General features: G+C 37.2%; 1 protein-coding gene across 1 annotated transcript; it reads right to left on the minus strand.

Moving 5' to 3' along the window:
• Window positions 1–3,241: 3,241 nt before the first annotated feature.
• On the minus strand, window positions 3,242–4,177 carry LOC127198311 (olfactory receptor 146-like). Its single transcript, XM_051156208.1, has one exon. The coding sequence runs from the start codon at window positions 4,175–4,177 to the stop codon at window positions 3,242–3,244; it is 936 nt and encodes a 311-aa protein (XP_051012165.1).
• Window positions 4,178–22,754: the final 18,577 nt, after the last annotated feature.

Genomic DNA, 22,754 nt, shown 5'->3' on the forward strand with positions numbered 1-22,754 from the left:
TTTTGATGAAGAGAGATTGTATTGAATCTGTACACTGTTTTAGATTGAATATCGTTTCCACAATATTAATACAACAGTGTGAGAGGTGTTTGAACTTTGGTATCTTCTTTGATTTTTTTCCTTTGGAGTCATTAAGTTGCATTGAAAAATCTTTAATTTACTTAGATTTATTGCAACATATTTTACTATTGGACAATATTGTTAATGGTACTCTTTCCATGATTTCTTCTCTTTTTCTCTTTCTCCTCCTCCTCCTCCTCCTCCTCCTCCTCCTCCTCTTCTTCTTCTTCTTCTTCTTCTTCTTCTTCTTCTTCTTCTTCTTCTTCTTCTTCTTCTTCTTCTTCTTCTTCCTTCTTATTTTGTATATAGAAAGCCTTATTGTCTTTGTGTGTTGATTTTATATTCTTTGATTTTGTAGTGTTTTACCAGCTATGTGTGTTTTCAGGTGATATCTTTAGGTTGCCCTACATAAAAAAACAAAACAAAACAAAAAACACATTTCATCTGAAACTAAGGATAATTTGGTTTCTTCTTTTCCTAACTGTATCCTATTTACCTCTACACATGTATTATTGATTTAGCTAAGATGTAAAGCACCATATTTACCAGGAATGAAGAGATTGAATATACTTGTCTTATTCATTATTTTAGTGAAATTACTTGAATTTTCTCCATTTAATATAATATTGGTTGTTGGCTTGTATATTATTTTTTATTATGTTGACATATGTATCCTTAGGTTCTCCACAACTTTTCTCACAAAAAGTTGTTGGATTTTGTCAAAGGCCTTTTAGTCATCTAAAATGGTGGCCATGTTGAAAAAAAATGAACTGGTATACAGATGGTCTACCTTTATATCTAATCTGGTCTTTCTGGTGACATTCAATATTTTTTTTTTGTTCTGTATGTATAGTGTTTTTAACATATTATTAGGGGGACACCTTTTTTGTTCTCTCTGTTTAGTTTCCCAAAATCCTTTTGACTTTTGAGTAGCACTTCCTTCTTTAGATTTAGGAAATATTCTTTATGTATTGTTACTCTCCTTAAATTTTTTTTGCTAGAATTTTTAAAGATTTTTTTTTAAATTTTCATAAACTAAATTTTGATTGTATTCTTCCTTTCCATAGCTCCACTCCTTTGCTGAAATTCATGTTTTCAACCTCTTTTCAAACAATCAAAAGGCAAAATAAAACAAAAAAGTAGAAAACAATAGGGACTATTTTGTGTTTGCCAAATATTACTGATCATAAGGCCTGTCTGGAACATGGTTGATATAACCAATGTTTCTCTATTGAAGAAAACTGATTTTAGCCTCAGATTTAGAAATGCTTCTTTAATGAGTTTGACAAATACACTCATGTAGAAAGTATATCTTGTGTATCCTGTCAATTAAAAAACCTATAGCCTATAGGGCAGTTCAGAATAGAAGGTGGGACATCTAATAGGCAGGAAGGATTCTGGGATAGAGCTAGGAGCAGAGAGAGTCACCTGGGAAGATGTGGTGCCTGAGCAGAGGTAACAAGCCACATGGCAGGATGTAGGTTAGTATAAATGGGCTATTTTAAGTTAGGAAGTAGTCAGAGAAGAGCCTAGTTACTTGGTCTAGATATTTGTGAATATATTTGTATTCTCAAGAGTCATTATTCTTGAGTTTGGAGTCAGGAAGAAAAACATGCACCTTACCACATATTTCCTGTGCCTTTATTTGTGTTTCTTTTTCTATCCTCATAATTCATAAATCCCATGCTTTTTAAAAGGCCTATGACACTGTTCTTAGGTTTTATTACATTTATCATTTTCTTTGAGTGATCCTCTTCTTCTACTTTGCCTTCAAGGCCTGATAGTCTCTTTTCCATTTGATTCATCCTACTGGTGTGGCTTTCTATTGAAAATTTGTTTGATTTCTTTGAATTTTGCATGTTAAATATTATTTAATTTGTGTTTTCTTCAGAAAATCTGTGTTTTTAATTATTTAAATCACATTTTGAATCCATAATTGTTTTACCTATTTGTTTAGCTATTTGTATTTTTCTAGTCTACATTCCAACATTAATATCTATCTGAATTCTTTGACCATATTTATGATTTATATTTTGTATTATTTGTCTTTGTTGTCATCTACATTATTTTATGGAGATGAAGCATCTTGCTTTGATTTTTGTGTGTGTGCGGTTTGTAGTTTTCCTTTAAGACATGGACATCTGGAGTCAGATCCTTAGTAGTGTTTCTTGGTATGAACATTAGTACCTTTTGTTGTGTGGTTGTTGGGATCTCTGTTATTACCTGAAGTTGTCAGGTTTTTGAGTAGCCAGATGGTTTTCAGTTTTGGGACCACTCAATGCTGATGTACAATTGGAATATCAAAAGAAGTTCTAGTTCCGTCAGGGCCAGGTTCAGTTTCTTAGTGCAATAATGAACCTGGTGGTGTTAACAGGGTTTAGTGTAGGTCTTCATAATTTTGTGGAGGTGTACACAGATGTCTGTACTTTCTGCAGATCACCAGGAAAAGAATCATAGCACTGAGATGTGCAGACTTTTCTTAGAGATCATGTGATCTAGTTTGTGACCAGTGGAAAGGGAGTTATATCTTTAAAAAAAAAAAAAAAAAGGCACAGAGTGGACAGATTCTAGGGAACAATAAGTCACTCTGACCTCCCAATACATGTGTTCACATTCTTCCACACACATGTACACATTCACATTAACATAGAAATGTACACATGCACATACAAAAACCAAAATAATAAAAAGCAATAAACAATGTTATTATACTTGTGTTACGATTTATTTAAAACTCAAGGATAATATTTAAAAACTTTCTCCACTATCATAAGACCACCACCTGTGTGACAAACATTTTAAGAGTTGGTGAGACTTATGCATAATGTATTTTTAACCTAGCTAGAGAGTGCTTAATGCTGAAACATAGAATGGTTAATAAGCAACAATATGTTGGTTACATATTGCATATAATAAGCCTATATTAGAGGAAATAAATAGCAAGAAAATTATCAAGTCCTGGTAGTAACAAATACATTCCAGATAATAAGAATAAGTCACTGACCTCAAAGATAATAGAAGGTGGGACATTGGTCAAAATCATATTTAAAAAGCCATGAAAAATAAGTTATCTCATGAAGTGAGGAAAATTTACATAGAATGACTAAAATAAAAATATATTCAATTCATACTATATAGCCATAGCTTAACAACTAACAAAATATTTTACACATTATATTTTTCACAAGAAATATCTCCTCTCTATCATTTTCTTCAGGGCAATATTGACATCCTTATTCCTCAGACTGTAGATCAGAGGGTTGAGCATGGGCACAATGATGGTGTAAAATACGGAAGACACTTTTCCTTCATCCATGGAGCTGGAAGATGATGGGTTCAGATAAATAAAAGCAGCAGAACCAAAAAATACAGCCACAGCTGAGATGTGGGAGCTGCATGTGCTGAAGGCTTTAGATCTGCCCTCAGTGGATTTAATGCGTAGAATGCTGATAATGATGAAAGCATAAGAACTAAGGATGGTCAGAGTTGGTGCAATGATATTAATAACACTAAAAATTACGATCATCAATTCATTCACAAAAACACTAGAGCAGGAGAGCTTAAGAATAGAAAGAAGGTCACAGAAATAATGGTTGATCAAATCAAATCTGCAAAAATGAACCCTAAACATACATCCTACGTGAGCTGATGCACAAACTATACCTACAATGTAAACTCCTACAACAAGAGAAAGGCAAGCCTGTTGAGACATGATGACACTGTAAAGCAAGGGGCTACAAATGGCAACATACCGATCATAGGCCATTGCGGCCAGCATGTAACATTCTGAAATAGCAAAAAGGAGGAAGAAGTAAAGTTGAGTCATGCACTCAGAATAGGAGATGTCGTTCTTTTCCATCACAAAATTCGCCAGCATTTTGGGGATAATAACAGTAGATTGGCAGAGGTCAATGAAGGACAGACTGCTGAGTAGGAAGTACATGGGGGTGTGCAGGTGGGAGCTGAGCAGGATCAGGATGATCATACCTAGGTTCCCCAGCACTGTAAGCAGGTAGATGCCAAGGAAGAGGAGAAGCAGGGGCAGCTGCAGCTCTGGTTGGTCTGTTAGGCCAGCGAGGAAAAATTTGGTCACTGTGGAGTGATTGCCCTTTTTCATGCTTTCTGTTCAGATTCTGAAAGGAAAATATTCAGTCTTTTGAGTGACATGGTTGCTCTTCTTTTGGAACCAGGTGCCCCTTAAATTCTATATAAGCACTTTCCCCATACCATCTGCACTGTGTGGAAGTTGGCTCATTTAACTATTTTCAAAATTTGAGTTTCAAAATGAATGATTTTCTTCATTACTAAGGATTTGAGGTCATGAAGGAAATCATTCATTTTGGGTGGATCAGGGCCCAGGGCAGTCTGCTCAAACTGTTGCACTAACCAAGGACAATACAATAGTAAACATTGAACCCCTACGCTGATCTACCCAATGGAAAGGACATTCTCCGCAGTTATGTGTAGAGCGGGGACTGACACGGACATGAATTCTGGTACGCCATATCTGACCACCTCCCCTTGGTGGGGAAGCCTGGTGGCACTCAAAGAAAGAATAAGCAGGCTACCAAGATGAGCCTTGATAGCCTATGACAATATAGTGGGGGAGGAGGTCCCCCTTGGTCTTAGACCTAGGGGAAGGGAATAGGGTGAAAGCGAGAGGGAGGGAGGAACGAGATAACAATTGAGCTGTATCTTGAATAAATTAATAAAATTAAAATAAAAAAAGAAAAAAATGCAAAATGAATGATATTTTATAGAAAATATTTTGTGTTTGTGGTATTAATTTTTTTTACTGTTAATTTTCTTTTTTTAACATATCAAATCTTTTTAACCTGGTATTTCTAAATAAAATTTCTAAACCACATTATTTACTAAGAGACACATCTGGGCAAGTAAAGTAGCTAATTTAAGTCATGACTTTAAGATATTTTAAAGAAAACAATTCTACATAACTCATAGATGGCAGAGACGTATCAATCAGTCTTTCTGTTAACTATGCCCAATGAATTGTCAAGCAAATGACAATTACTAACAAAAAAAAAATTTCTAGAATAGGAATCTTAGTGTTCCAATTTTTCTTCTTTCCCCTTTAAATTCAGAGTGTCTCAAAAGCAGAACCATAGGAGCAGAAAGTGAAAAATTACAAATTTGTTTCCTTGTTCTGTTATATAATGAATACATGCATTAACTATTCACAAAGTAAAAATTCATATTGAATTATATATGTATATAATTTGAAGATGATATTATAGTATACATAAGTGACTCAAAATATTCCTCTAAGGAATCCCTACAGCTGATTAACACTGTCAGCAAAATGAAAGGAAAAGTTTTCATTAACTTACATAAATCAGTGGCTTTCCTATATAAAAACAAGAAATATACCGAGAAAGAGATCAGGGAAACAACATCTTTCACAACATCCCCCAAATAATATAGAGCATATTGGGGTAATTTTAACCAAGCAAATTAAAGATTTGTGTGACAAAAATTCAAATCATTCAATACAGAAATTGAAGAAATATCAAAATAAGTAAATATCTCCCATGCTCATAGGTAAGTAGAAATAATATAGTAAAAGTTCTACCAAAGAGATCTACACATTCAACACAAACACCCTCAAAATTCCAATGCAATTCTTCACAGATATTGAAAGCACTGTCTTCAGCTTCATATGTTTCTGGAGGTACCACCATCTTTTATTTCAAGTTTTATTTTTAATAAAAGGAAAATGTAAGCCATATGTAACATCTAAATGTTTCTACCATAGTTTTAAACGGAACTTAGTTACTGGTTTAACGCTATCCCACTATTTAAAAAAAATAGTTTAGTAATTTCCTATCAATTTAAATAGTAAAACTACATATTCTGTCAGTTCAGTTTTTAGTATTTGCTCAAGATACATACATATATAGTTACCTGTATCAGACTGATAGCAAATATGTGCTTAGCATTTTTATATCTATTAACAAAATTTATAAACAACTCTAATGTGCACTAAGGATGTTTGATGCATGTATTATGATATGCATATGCATGTGAATTTATATGAAAATAAAATATTACTTAGCAATAAACTTGGAAGAATATATGAAACAAAATAAGTCTTAAAGATGCTAGAGTTTTTTATGAATTTATTTAACAAAACGAGATCCAAAATTATGGATTATTCAGCGGTGTGCCCTGCCAGAATTACAGTATTTTCTTGTTTAAAATATTATTGATTATTGGATTAACACTATTGAATACATAGGAGTTGCTCAAATATTCTCTTTCTTTTTTATTGAAAATAGATTTTTATAATATAAGAAATTTTAATCATTGTCTTGTACTCACCCAAATCTATACCCTTTCTTTCTCTCATTAGAATACAAACAGGCATGTAAATATAATAAAAATAAAATGAGAAAAAGTAAAACAAACAAACCAAAAACCCGAATAGGACTAAACACATAAACAAACAGCAGGAAAAAAAAAAAACCTTGAGAGACATTATATACTCACACTGACACACACATTTCTACCTGTGGGAAGCTGAAGCTATCGCCCTCGCTAAGATGGCGCCTGGCAACCTGCCAGGCAGTATGACTTGCAATTCTGCTCCTGGTAAACAATTTCTTATTTGGGTTGTGGGCCGTGCTTTGCTCTGAAGTATGCATCCCGCCTTGTCGGGAACCAATTGGAGCTCCCGACGTAAAAGTTGCTGATTGGTTGAGGCAGAGGATATAAAGGGGCACGGAGGTGTTGGGGGAGGAGAAGCGAGCGAGCGGGAGAAGATGAAGCTTGCTGAAAAGGTTCCTGAATAAACTGCCTGGAGAAGAACGCTCGGGTCGTGTCCTTATTTTCCGCTGGTCGGAAGGGACGCAACAAGAGGCACCTTCTTAGCGAGGGCGATAGCTTCAGCTTCCCACATCTACCAAAGTTAATCCTCTAAAAAAATGGATGGCCAAAGTAAAAACAAAAATAAAAAAAAAAAAAAAAAACAGAAACCAGGAGGATCCAAGATGGCGGCGAGCAGTGTGGACCGCGTTTGGAGGCTCCAGTGAACAATTCAGGGAATTGCACAGATTTCTGAGCCAGGAACACCGAGGTCCGAACATCACGGCAGCGGGAGTGCTCCACGGTTCGGAGGGACCAGGGTGCGGAGGACCTGCGTGCCCCTGCACACGGGAGGAGCGTGGTTTTTCTCTGATCGGAGCGGCAGCGGTAGAGGCGGCAGCACCAGCGGCACCAGCAGCGGCGGCTGAGGTTTGCAGCTCATAGCCTTCCGGTGGAGGCGATTGGTGTGGTGGCTGGTGGGAATTGCTGCGGGAGAGGGGACTCGGGGCAGGATTTGGGTCGCGTGGAGCCTTTGGACCCAGATTGGACTCGGCGGACAGTTCGGCCCCAGAGTCCCGGGTATTGGCCCGGCCCAGCAAACAATTCTGCCTGAGGCACTAACTCAGCGTGGCCATAGCTCCCCTGCTGTGGCGCAGGCGTAGTTGAGCACGCTGCTCCACACTAGGCACTACCTCAGCTCAGCGGCAGCTCCCCTGCGGTGACACAGTCTGGGCGGAGCACTTGGTTTCACCACAGGCGCTAACTCAGAGCAGCCGCAGTTCTCCTGCTGTGGCGCAGGCTTGGTGACGTGCTCGGTTCCATCCTAGGCACCACCTCAGCTCAGCGGCAGCTCCCCTGCGGGGACACAGTCCGGGCGGAGCACTTGTTCCACCACTGGCGCTAACTCAGAGCAGCCGCAGTTCTCCTGCTGTGGCGCAGGCTTGGTGACGTGCTCGGTTCCATCCTAGGCACCACCTCAGCTCAGCGGCAGCTCCCCTGCGGGGACACAGTCCGGGCGGAGCACTTGTTCCAGCACTGGCGCTAACTCAGAGCAGCCACAGTTCTCCTGCTGTGGCGCAGGCTTGGTGACGTGCTCGGTTCCATCCTAGGCACCACCTCAGCTCAGCGGCAGCTCCCCTGCGGGGACACAGTCTGGGCGGAGCACTTGTCCCACCACTGGCGCTAACTCAGAGCAGCCGCAGTTCTCCTGCTGTGGCGCAGGCTTGGTGACGTGCTCGGTTCCATCCTAGGCACCACCTCAGCTCAGCGGCAGCTCCCCTGCGGTGACACAGTCCGGGTGGAGCACTTGTTCCACTACTGGCGCTAACTCAGAGCAGCCGCAGTTCTCCTGCTGTGGCACAGGCTGGACAGAGCTCTCGGTTCCACCAGCTCTAAGACTCTGGTTGGACACAGTGTACAGTTTGAATCCAGAATTCCTGGCTGAGATTGGTGGTCAGTTCGGGCCCTGAGTCAATAACTGACCACAGCATGCACTTTGGGCCAAAAGGCCCTAGTGGAGCTTGGTGCGTAGTCCCAGCCCAAAAACTCTGGCTGGGCCCTGTGTGCATTTTGGGCCCAAAATCCCTAGCTGAGCTTGGCAGACGGTTCTGGCCCTGAGAATCTAGCTGAGTTCTGCCCGTGGTTCGGTCCCAGTGCTCCTGGCTGGACTTGGCAGGGAACACAGAAGGCTGTGGATACCTTGGCCTGACCCAACGCTCATTCAGAGACCCAGAACAATTGCAGGATCCACAGCAGAGAGGGACTGAGGATCACTGGCTGTGAGAGACCAGAACAACAGGGCTAACCTCCTAACATCCACACCAGTGAAGCTTTGAGCTCGCAGCCTAGGGAAATCGTAAGAAAACAAGTGAATCTATCATCAGACACCCTCCATTCAACTCTGGAAGCTACCCAACAAAAACAAAGACGGCAAGATGTCTAAAGGACAACGAAAAAGCATACGCAAAAAACCCCAAAACAACATGGCGTCTCCAGTTTCCAGCTATCCCAAAGAAAACCACCCAGAGAACTCAAATACAACGGAAATACAAGAAAATGACCTCAAATCCTTAGTAATGAGGATGATAATGGAGGAAACAAATAAAATTCGTAATCAAATGCAGGAAGACACAGACAAACAGGTGAGAGACATAAAAGAAGCACATAGAGTGGAACTGGAAAAATTGCAGGAAAATGCAAACAACCAGATGAAAGAAATAAGTAAAACGGTTCAAGCTCTGAAGACCTATAAAGAGGCAATGGAAGAAACTCAGGAATATACAAAAAATCAGATGAAAGAAATCAAAAAATCAGTTCAAGATCTGAAAATGAAAATGGATTCAATGATAAACACACAGACAGAAGAAAAACGAGAACGTGAGACCTCAGAGAAGAAGGCGAGCAACACAGAGGTGAGCTTTTCTAACAGAATCCAAGAGATGGAAGAACGAATCTCAGGGCTAGAAGATACAATCACAGATATTGAATCAACCATTAAAGAAAATGCCAAATCTGGAAAACTCCTGACACAAAACATCCAAGAAATTAAGGACACCATGAAAAGAAGAAATCTGAGGATAATAGGCATTGAAGAAAGAGAAGATATCAGACTCCAGGGCCCAGAAACTATTCTCAACAAAATCATAGAAGAAAATTTCCCCAATCTAAAGAAAGAGATGCCTATAAACATACAAGAGGCCTACAGAACACCAAATAGAATTGACCAGAAAAGAAAAACTGCCCGCCACATAATAATCAAAACACAAAACATGCAGAACAAAGAAAAAATATTAAAAGCTGCAAGGGAAAAGGGCCAAATAACATTTAATGGTAAACCTATCAGAATTACACCTGACTTCTCAGCAGAGACCATAAAAGCCAGAAGGTCCTGGACAGAGATCCTGCAAACCCTAAGAGAACACAGATGCCAGGCCAGACTACTTTACCCAGCAAAATTATCAATAACCATTGATGGAGAAAACAAAATATTCCATGACAAAAACAAATTCAAACAGTACCTATCCACAAACCCAGCTTTACAGAAGGTACTAGAAGGAAAACTCCATCCCAAAGGGTCAAGCTACAACCAAAACTACCCAGGAAATAGATAACTATCCCATGGCAAAAACACAACTACACAAACGCTCGACTGGAAACAACATCAAAATTAAGACTCTTAACAGTCACTGGTCATTAATATCTCTCAACATCAATGGCCTCAATTCTCCAATAAAAAGACACAGACTAACCGAATGGGTACATAAACAAGACCCAACATTCTTCTGCATCCAAGAAACACATCTCACCCATAATGAAAGGCATTACCTCAGGGTAAAAGGTTGGAAAAAAATATTCCAAGCAAATGGTCACAAGAAGCAAGCAGGTGTAGCCATTTTAGTATCGAACAAAATAGACTTTCAACCAAAATTAATCAAAAGGGATGAGGAAGGACACTTCATACTTATCAAAGGTAAAGTCAACCAAGATGACATCACAATTCTGAACATCTATGCTCCCAATACAAGGGCACCCACATATGTAAAAGATCTCCTAAAAAAGCTTAAACCACACATCGATCCCCACACAATAATAGTGGGAGACTTCAACACCCCACTCTCACTGAAGGATAAGTCATTGAAACAGAAACTAAGCCGAGAAATAACATCATTAACCAATGCCATGGGTCAAATGGATCTAACAGATATCTATAGAACCTTTCACCCAAACAAGAAAGAATACACCTTCTTCTCTGCACCCCATGGAACCTTCTCCAAAATTGATCACATCGTAGGTCACAAAGCAAGCCTCAACAGATACAAGAGGATTGAAATAATACCTTGTATCCTATCAGATCACCATGCTCTTAGGCTGCAATTCAACAACAACAGAAATAACAAAAAGCCTACACGTTTGTGGAAACTAAACAACTCTCTGCTAAATGACACCTGGGTCAGGGAAGAAATAAAGAAAGAAATCAAGGAGTTTCTGAAATTCAATGAAAATGAAGAAACAACATACCCAAATTTGTGGGATACATTGAAAGCAGTGCTAAGAGGAAAATTCATAGCACTAAGTGCCTTTAAAAAGAAATTGGAAACATCGCACATAAGCATCTTAACAACACAACTGGAAGCCCTAGAAAAAAAAGAAGCAGAAACACCCAAGAGGAGTAGACGCCTGGAAATTATCAAACTCAGGGCTGAAATTAACAAATTAGAAACTAAGAAAACAGTCCAAAGAATCAACAAAACCAAAAGCTGGTTCTTTGAGAAAATCAACAAGATAGACAGACCATTAGCCAAACTAACTAAAAGGCAGAGAGACAGTATTGAAATCAACAAAATCAGAAATGAAAAGGGAGACATAACAACAGACACTGAAGAAATTCAAAGAATCATAAGATCCTACTTTGAAGGCATATACGCCACAAAATTTGAAAATCTAAGGGAAATGGACGATTTTCTTGATCAAGTTCACTTGCCAAAGTTGAGTGAAGAACAGATAAACAAGTTAAATAGTCCCATTTCCCCGACAGAAATAGAAGCAATCATCGATGGTCTCCCAACCAAAAAAAGCCCAGGGCCAGATGGTTTCAGTGCAGAATTCTACCAGACCTTTAAGGGCGAGCTAATACCGATACTCTTCAAGCTACTCCAAAAGATAGAAATGGATGGAAAATTACCAAATTCATTCTATGAGGCCATAGTCTCATTGATACCTAAACCTCACAAAGACTCAACAAAGAAAGAGAATTTCAGACCAATTTCTCTTATGAACATAGATGCAAAAATACTAAATAAAATACTTGCAAAACGAATACAGGAGCACATCAAAGATATCATTCATCATGACCAAGTAGGCTTCATTCCAGGCATGCAGGGATGGTTTAATATACGGAAATCCATCAATGTAATCCATCATATAAACAAACTGAAAATAAAAAACCACATGATTATCTCCTTGGATGCAGAGAAAGCATTTGATAAAATTCAACACCCATTCATGTTTAAAGTTTTAGAGAGATCGGGGATACAAGGCACTTTCCTCAACATAATAAAGGCTATATACAGCAAGCCAATAGCCAAAATCAAAGTAAATGGTGAGATACTCAAGGAAATTCCTCTCAACTCGGGAACAAGGCAAGGCTGCCCACTCTCTCCATATCTCTTCAATATAGTACTCGAAGTTCTAGCCAGAGCAATAAGACAACAAAAGGAGATCAAGGGGATCCAAATGGGAAAGGAGGAAGTCAAATTATCCCTCTTTGCAGATGATATGATAGTGTACATAAGTGACCCTCAAAACTCCACCAGAGAACTCCTAAAGCTGATAAACACCTTCAGCAAATTGGCTGGATACAAAATTAACTCAAAAAAGTCTGTAGCCTTCCTATACACAAATGACAAGCTTGCAGAGGAAGAAATTAGGAAAACCACACCCTTCACATTAGCCACAAGCAATATAAAATATCTAGGAGTTACCCTAACTAAGCAAGTGAAGGACTTGTATGAAAAAAATTTCAAAACTCTGAAGAAAGAGATTGAAGATGACCTGAGAAGATGGCGTGATCTTCCTTGCTCATGGATCGGGAGAATTAACATAGTAAAAATGGCCATCCTACCAAAAGCAATCTATAGATTCAATGCAATCCCTATCAAAATAACTACACAATTTTTTAAAGACATTGAAAGTTCAATTCTGAACTTCATATGGAAAAACAAAAAACCCAGAATAGCTAAAACAATCTTGTACAATAAAAGATGCTCCGGAGGAATCTCCATACCTGATCTCAAACTGTACTATAAAGCAATAGTACTTAAAACAGCATGGTACTGGCACAGCAACAGGCTGGTTGATCAGTGGAATCGAATCGAAGACCCAGATATGAATCCACACACATATGGTCACTTGATTTTTGACAAAGAAGCCAAATCCATTCAATGGAAAAAGGATAGCATCTTCAACAAATGGTGCTGGTCTAACTGGAGGTCTATGTGTAAAAAAATGAAACTGGACCCATATTTGTCACCTTGCACAAAACTCAAATCCAAGTGGATTAAAGACCTCAACATAAAACCAGAGACACTAACTCACTTAGAAGAAAAAGTGGGAAAGAGCCTGGAACATATTGGCACAGGAGACAACTTCCTGAACAGAACACCAACGGCCCAGGCCTTAATGTCAACCATTAATAAATGGGACCTCATGAGGCTGAGAAGCTTCTGTAAGGCAGGAGACACTGTCAAGAGAACAAAGCGACAGCCTACAGACTGGGAAAAAATCTTCACCAACCCTACATCTGACAAAGGTCTAATATCCAAAATATATAAAGAACTCAAGAAATTAAACACCACCAAACCGAATAACCCAATTGAGAAATGGGGCTTGGAACTAAACAGAGAATTCTCAACAGAGGAGTATCAAATGGCTGAGAAACACTTAAAGAAATGCTCAACCTCCTTAGTCATCAGGGAAATGCAAATCAAAACAACTCTGAGATTCCATCTTACACCCATCAGAATGGCTAAGATCAAAAATTCAAGCGACACCACATGCTGGCGAGGATGTGGGGAGAGAGGAACACTCCTTCATTGCTGGTGGGAATGCAAACTAGTACAGCCACTTTGGAAATCTATCTGGTGCTATCTCAGAAAAATGGGAATAGGGCTTCCTCAAGACCCAGCTATTCCACTCCTTGGAATATACCCAGAAGATGCTCCAGCACACAACAAGAAAATTTGCTCAACCATGTTCATAGCAGCCTTATTCATAATAGCCAGAACATGGAAACAGCCTAAGTGTCCCTCAGTAGAAGAGTGGATAAAGAAACTGTGGTACATATACACTATGGAATACTACTCAGCTATTAAAAACAAGGAATTCCCGAAATTTGTGGATAAATGGATTGAGCTAGAAATGATCATAATGAGTGAGTTAACCCACAAGCAGAAAGAATCAAATGGTATATACTCACTTATATCTGCATACTAGCCCAAGGGGCATGTCCCACGAAAGCCTTCACTTACCAGGAAACTGGGACAGAGGGGAAGGCATCCTATTGGGACTCTAAATGAGAGACGCATGGGAGAACAGCAAAATAAAAGGATCCAGAGTGTCCTAGAAATCTACAAGTAGAACAATATGATAGGCAGATTTGGGCCCAGGGGTCCCGCTCAAACTAAGGCACCAGCCAAGGACAATACAGGAGGTAAACTTTAAACCCCTTCCCAGATCTAGCCAATGGTCAGAATATTCTCCACAGTTGAGTGGAGAGTGTGATACGACTTTCTCACATACTCTGGTGCCTCACATTTGACCATGTCCCCTGGAGGGGGAGACCTGGTGGCACTCAGAGGAAGGACAGCAAGTAGCCAAGAAGAGACTTGATACCCTATGAGAATATATAGGGGGACGTAATCCCCCTCAGGAACAGTCATAGGGGAGGGGAATAATGGGAAAATGGGGGGGGAGGAATGGGAGGATACAAGGGATGGGATAAACATTGAGATGTAACAAGAATAAATTAATAAAAAAAAAAAAAAAAAAAAACAGAAACCAAAAAACCCTCAAATTTTGTCTTTCTTCTTAGGTTTCTTAAGTTGAAATTTGAACTGCCTACTAGTTTACATGTTATCAAATATACTGCATGTTTCTGGTGAGTTTTATTTAACATTAAAAATTGATGTGATATGACTTTCTCACATACTTTGGTGCCTCACATTTGACCATGTCCCCTGGAGGGGGAGACCTGGTGGCACTCAGAGGAAAGACAGCAGGTAGCCAAGAAGAGACTTGATACCCTATGAGAATATACAGGGGGAGGTAATCCCCCTCAGGAACAATCATAGGGGAGGGGAATAATGGGAAAATGGGGGGGAGGGAAGAATGGGAGGATACAAGGGATGGGATAAACATTGAGATGTAACAAGAATAAATTAATTTAAAAAAGGGAAAAAATTGATGACATTGTACTTCATTTCTGAATTCAATAAACTAATATTCTTCTGCTTTGATCTTTTTTTTTACTCTTTTTAAAATATTTTTTATTAATTTATTCTTGTTACATCTCAATGTTTATCCCATCCCTTGTGTCCTCCCATTCTTCTCTCCTTCCCATTATCCCCTTATTCCCCTCCCCTATGACTGTTTCTGAGGGGGATTACCTCCCCCTGTATATGCTCATAGGGTATCAAGTCTCTTCTCGGTAACCTGCTGTCCTTCCTCTGAGTGCCAACAGGTCTCCCCCTCCAGGGTCCCACGAAAGCCTTCACTTACCAGGAAACTGGGACAGAGGGGAGGACATCCTATTGGGACTCTAGATGAGAGAAGCATGGGAGAATAGCAAAGTAGAAGGACCAGAGGGTCCTAGAAACCTACAAGTAGAACATTATGATAGGCAGATTTGGGCCCAAGGGGTCCTGCTCAAACTAAGGCACCAGCCAAGGACAATACAGGCGGTAAACTTTAAACCCCTTCCCAGATCTAGCCAATGGTCAGAACATTCTCCACAGTTGAGAGGAGAGTGGGATATGACTTTCTCACGTACTCTGCTTTGTTCTTGAGCCAAGTTTATCAAATTTATTAATTGATTTAAAACAATTTTCCTTGATCTTGGTTTATGTATTTACTTTCTTTAAGATCATATTACTAGATTAATTATTTCTATGTATATACACTTTTGAAATGACTTCCTGATTTCTTTCTAATTTCCTCAAGAATAAAGTTTAAGTAATGCTTCAGTTTTGTATTATTCTGTAATACATACTTATACATTGTTAATTCCACTCTAGCCTTCACATGAATTATGTCTTACCAGTTTAAATATTTCACATTATCATTGAATTCAGTATGAAATATTTTACAATATTTATAATTTCATGAATCATAAGCAAGTGAATTATTTATATATTGACACACATTCTATTCATTTAAAATATTTTGTTAAATTCAGTGTGTTTACTGGACATATTCTCCAATATCTATCATTAAGTTTTTCTGAGGATTTTGTTATAACACAATGCTTACTCAGCTTTTCTAAATATTTTCAATAAGTCTTAGATCACATAACTATACTTTTGTTATGTCCAATTCATTGATCATCTTATTAATATTGCCTATGCATAGTCATTCTTTGAGTGGTATTATAATAGTTATTGAGTAACATGAAATTTTTCCAATAGAGGGTTTGGTTTTTCTATTTATGACTTTCATTATTCAAATCTTGGGTTGAATCTCACAAAGGAGGAATAACTAACTTTACATTTAATAATGTGCCTTCTATTACATATCTATGTATTGACAGTTGCATGTTGCAAGATATATTGTAGCCAGTATTGCATATACTGATGTTATTTGCCATTAATTACTTCTTCTATTAAAGTATTTTCAAAGGTACAAATGAAGTAAGAATATTAAAATAGCATTGTGTAAAACAGTAACAGATAAGAATCCAAATCATGGAATGAATCTAACAAAATCCATGTGATATATACTTTTGAATAATCTCCAGAGAAACAGGAGGATATTTAGTATTAATACGGGAAGAGACTTATCAGAGTCATGAATTAGGGGGTTCATTCCTACAAAGATAAAAAAGTCTCTCAAATTTATTTACTAGTTAGTGTAATCTAATTCCTATGTATAACATCATACCATATATAGAACATCTTATAAAATGACTGAGTATTGAATGTACACTGAACAATTTATGTTCCAATTTTATAATTTGTGGAAAATATTGGTTTATCCTAACATTGGTGGAGAATTAAGATGTTGATACTCAAAATGTCACAATTATTGACTGCTAGCTACACGACATTGGCAGAATGTTCCTCTATCCCTTGTACTCTATAGTTTTCTCCTTTGAGATGAGTTTTGCATCAGCATGCAGGATCAGTACACTCATGCTTGCATCCCTCCCATTTAGCTTGCCTCAATCATGGGAGTTTTATATCAAAACTAGTATTTCTTTTAGTGAAGATATATGGTAGACAACATTGGTCTCATACCAGCAGGAGGTACAGTTTCTCATATCATTGCAGAAATAATGGAGTTAAAGAGATAGATCCTTTTTTTTTTTTTTTTTTTGGTTTTTCAAGACAGGGTTTCTTTGTGTAGCCTTGACTGTCCCTGGACTCACTTTGTAGTCCAGGCTGGCCTCGAACTCACAGTGATCCGCCTGCCTCTGCCTCTCAAGTGCTGGGATTAAAGGCGTGTGCCACCACGTCCAGCTTAAAGAGATAGATACTTTACCAGCATTGTGAAATACATTTGACTACATTTGGCCACGCAAAGAGACTACAATGCTAATTAAAATCTATGAGTGTTAAAATGTAAACACAGAGTAGATGTTCGAGAACCACAGCCTTATATTACGTTTCCCACATACAATCTGGGTAGAGTAATTGTGATAGTTTGTTACTACCTCTCCTAAAAGTACACAATTATTAATAATTTGCCTATGTTGATATTTATACAAACATCAACTCACACATTAGGCTATTTTAAAGGGGCGTAAACTTTACTTTCTTGTAATTGATCATGGTACTTTTCTTTGAGTATTTCTTTACCAACTTCTGTAACTTTGCACATATTCTCAAAGTTCATTAATCACCAAAATTTGAAAATATCTTAAAATATGCACAAGAATGATGGACATTTTATGTCTTTAGTATAAACTTTAATTCTTTACATAAGACCAAGAGAGTAAAGTTTAGATATTTGAATTCACTTAGCATTAAAGTAGAAATAAAATATTAAGTCAGCTACAATGAGTTATTATGAATAAAAAATGGTGGAAATAAGCAACTTAAAATTTTAAAAGGACAACTTCATTAACCCTTATATTGTATTTTAAATGGCTATTAATATGCCACATATATAGTTAGGTTCAATTTATATGAAAAACTAAAGATATACTTTGATTCAATGAGACATTGAAATTCATAGACTAGGGGAGAACAAAAAATGCAGAAATTTTCAGAAAACTAAAAATCTTAGAATAAAACAAATTATACTATAACATTTTAGATTATCTTAACATATTTTATGCAGTGATCCCTAAGAGATCTCTATTGTATCCTCTCATGGATATAACAGTGGAATAATGCCAAGAGTTCACAATGACGCCTGATAGTTGAGCCAACGGACCTCTTAGTGGTCACCATTTACCACAGCTGCACCCGCATCCAAAAGCTCTGCTAATGTTCCTGTTTCTTCTGTGTTCCATCAAGTTGGCAAGCACTACGATAAAGTTATTATTATGTTGTATCTCAGGCTACTGACGGATGCTCTTAGTAAGACAGGGGCGATGGAGAGATAAAGCACAGAAGCTGAGACATGTTCGAAGAACATTTGAAGGTTATATAATTAGTGCATATCCAGTGTTAATAATAGGGTAATAATATTTTAGTTTGTTATTTTAACAAGGGAACACGTTACTTACTCCTTGCCGCAGACTATATTGAGCCCTAAATCTGATGGTAGCTCACTTTCAAAGATCCAGACAAAGGATCCCGTTCATTTCTTTAGTAAAATGACAGATGTTTACTTTAATCCCAGACTCTATTACTATCATTTCATTGCCTATTATTTTGCTGTTTATCCCAGTGAGAACTTTTTCGTTGTTAGCTGGTAAATGTTTATTTCCTTTTATATAACATCTAAAATTATGGTTGGCATAGCCATTTTCCAAAATCTTATAATGGATACATCCTTCCTGAAAGGCACTAAGGATGTCGTAAGTTTTTAACTGCACACTTCCTTGGGCTAAAAACTATACTACTAGCCATATGAGCAGTTGTACTTACTTACATGTTTGCCACATTGTAGGCTTTTAAATGCACTCTTTAGAATAAATAATGAATTAGATGAGTGAATTTGGAAACTCACTTACTTCTGCCTGACCTCTGACAGTGATCACTCCAGGCCATAGAGTCCTAAATGACAGCTGAGAGTATGTAAGCCGAACATACTCACCTTAATTCTGTTGAAATCCTAAATATAAAGTTTTTATGTTGTTTGTAAATGACACTAATTCTGGCCTTTGGAGAAAGATTCTACAGTTAGTACAGAAAAAGCAAGGCCTAATTGTCAATAGCAACAGTACCTTTGAACCTGGTCTACATCTCAAGTAAGCTTCTTCTATGACTTCGTTTGTGCCTCAGCAGTTTCGATTTTACATCCACAGTCACAATCACTCGTAAAGCTCTCTCCTGAGTTTAACTTCTTCAGATACTGTGTGTCAGGAAATTAACATTCTCTAAGGACTCTCATTATTCTAGAAAAATGATCATGAGAAAAATAAGCAATTATCAGTATTAATTCCCCAACTGCCAAGTTATTCCTCAAATGGATTCCTGTCATTTCTAAACTTTCAAATCCTAATCAATATTTTGAGTATGTGGATCACTAAAAGGATGCATCAAAATGTTTACTGTAAGCTGGGCATGGTGGTGGCACATGCCGTTAATCCTAGCACTGTTGGAAGTAGAGGCAGGAGAACTGATATGAGTTCTAGACCAGCCTGGTCTACAAAGCAAGTTCAGGACAGCTAAGATTACACAGAGAAACCCTATCACAAAACAAACAACAAAATGCCTACTCTGATCCAGCAGGTATGGGTGGGGTAAGAGATTTTGTATATTTCTTAAAATCCTCTGGATGACAAAACAAACAGAAACCTCAAGGGAATAACCAAGTTTTAGAGGAACAATGCCTTTTCTGATGACTTATATCATATTGATTATAAGTTTAACATTGCTTACATAATAAATATAGTCAGTGCTTGGCAGATCCCATGAATGTTATTAATGAACTCTCCAAGAATCAAAATTTCCTTAGTTTGTTCCTAATTAAAAATTCCAGTAGAATAATAGAAAGCTCTAGATAAAGGAAATGAAGCTCTGCAGAAGCATGTGGGTTAATTCATGACTACGTAATTAGAATCAGAATAATGTAAATTCATTTTTTTTGGTAGAGACATTCTTGTTCTTAAGTATTTTATTTTATTTTGTTATATACATTTATATTTCCATATAATGTAAATTCTTAAACCACCAAATTTTTTTCCAAGAGTAAATAAAGTGTGATTTATCTGACCAATTCCCAAAATACTAAATAAACAATAGTTGAAAGAATTTAAAGTTAGGAAGTGATAGTTTATTGGATGTATCATAACTTTAATTAAGTATTCTGCATATCCTGTACTTAAGATGTATTAGGCTCTTGTTTTAGATTTTATTTATATTTTTATTAACACACTTTAATGCGTATGTATGTATATATAATATATGTAAAATACTGGAGTTGCGGCTTTTTTGAGAGCCCAGTCAGAATGAATTCAGGCAATGTGCAACAGTTTCTGGTTGCCATGTCCTCTGTTTAAAAGAAAGAAATGTATGTCTGTTGTAGTGACTGTTACTGTTTTAAATTAAGAAGAATTCTACAATAATATGACTTTTAGTTAAGTGTAACTTTTGTCTCTTTATGATTATTAAACCTACAGAAACTTCCATAAACTTTCTTAATTTAATATTTAATTGAAAGTGTTTTCTTAAAATTCAGAATACATGCAATGTAAAATACTGTCCCCGTGCACTTCAATAATTTCAGTAGGTTCACAGCAATAACTTGACTTGAAGCTTGCATCTCCTCTATTAGGACTGCATCTCATAAAGCCTAAGGTGATAAGGAATCTTTCAAGGGAGAAAAATAGTCATAGTTACATCTAGCTACAAATTCTATGATGTACAATAATTGCAACCATGGTAAGATGGCCTCAAGAGTACAATAGTGGCCCAAAAATCATGGTAATAGACAACTGCTATCTAATTGGACTTTAGACATGCTCAATATTAGGCCAGGAAGTACACACTTAACCCACTGCTCATGCATCTTAAAGTCATAGACACTAGAGGAGAACATAGTACTGCCACTTTAAAATCAGTATAATTTCTAAATGTATTTGAAATGTTTATTTTTGCATCTTCAGGTAGCATTAACTCTCCACCCTCATCAAACAAGCTTCTTTTTGTAGCAGTTGGAGACTACTAAAGAAACCCCAAACTGGCCAAAATGCAAATAATTAAATGTGAGTTTCTCAACCTCAGTTGATGCATCTATACCTTGGTTGGTCAGGCTAATGCAGGTGACTCCTAAGATAATATAGACTAACAATGTAGTGCTTGGTACCTCTCAGTGCTTGAATTTGAAACCCTACTGATGAAGTCACTGCACACTTAGGACACAACACTTATCAGAGGAGAGTGAAACCTGAAACCCTCCCTCCTGCTGTCCAACTTCTATGTTGTTAGAAAATATTCTGAAATATGGTGAGGGAGGGAAAAACCTGAACAATTCTACTCATGTACAACAGACTTGAACCACAGTGGCCACTGTACCATGATGTACTAAACATGCTGTTTATACGTTGTTGTCACCTAAAGCTCTGTAGTTGAATTTAAGACCCACTAAGTTGAATGGAAATTAATCTTGGTACTGAAAACCTAGCCAGCTTCTTTGGGTTAGTTATGTTGTGGGCTTTAGAAAACAATTTGTTCATATGGCTATTTATTATTTTCTACATGTTAATTTATGATAGACATAAAATATAATTTATACTTTATAGTTTACAGCATGACTTTTCAATCTTAAAATGTGAGGAATTTGTAACAGAATTTACGAATCCTGTGAAATGTGTTGTCCTTGACTAACTATAAAACATTAGATTTTTGAAATATAAAACATAGAAAGAAAAATATTCTTAAGAATTTCACAAATTTTGTTCTCAGCTATAAACATCTTTTAATGCTAGGAAATAAATAAGTCATTGATATTAACTATAAGAAAACATAGATGTGCCTTGTTATAACATGGAATGATGAGACACTCATAAGAATGATACCCATAAGGTTTTCACTGAAATATTTCTAAAATTTGGAAGGAGAAGAGGGCATCAGGAAGATACTTCAAGAAATATACTGAGAATAAAGGAGGAATTTGAACTGAGTCCAGAACTATAGAAATAAAGGGATAGGTCCATCCAGAATAAGTACACCTAGGTTTGTGGTGTTCAAGGAATACTGTGATCAAATAAACATGATTTTATGTCTGTTAGATATAAAAGCTAGTTTGGCAGATTCAACTTAGCTCAACTCAGACAAGGTTAAGGCTGAGTAAAGAGATCTGTGCTGTCCCTCCAGAAATGGCTTAATAGATTCTGGAGGGAAGAGCATGTTATATTGAAACGTGATCATTTGTCTCCTGAAGAATTTATCCTTGAAGAATAGTGCTACCAAAGAGTCATAATTAAGAACTAAAATAGAATATAAATATAAATATTTGATGTTCAATAATCTCAGAAACAATTCTAGGGAGAAGTCAAATAAAAAAGCTTCTTATTTCTCCCATCATGATATGGGGGACCTGAGGCACCACTGAAGGCAGATGCCATGAAAAGCTATTAACCATTATAAAGGAGCTGTGACTTCCCAAGGTGAGTGAGTTGAGGTGTTGCTCTTTGCTTTCAAGAGCAAAGCAAGAGCTTATTTGCCAGTAGATTTTGTTTGTAGGGTTGAGACCCTATAAACTTTCACCTGTATGAAAATTAAATAAATCAAAACTTAAGAGATACTCTGTCTTGTGTATTTTACAGAATACATTAGCTACGTTTATGTTTTTATATATAAAATATCTAGGAATATTAAATCTGCCTCAGAGTTTTACAGTCTTTTCTGCAATCAGCATTCTTGCTGGATTTTAGTCATGTTTAAAGACACATCTCATTATTAGATTCTTATTGATGAAGACAATGCAAACTAAGTATTGTGTACATACTACATATATCATTGATTTTTATTTTGGATATAGCATTA

This window comes from Acomys russatus, chromosome 14, assembly GCF_903995435.1.
Source record: "Acomys russatus chromosome 14, mAcoRus1.1, whole genome shotgun sequence".
Taxonomy (NCBI): Eukaryota; Metazoa; Chordata; class Mammalia; order Rodentia; family Muridae; genus Acomys; species Acomys russatus.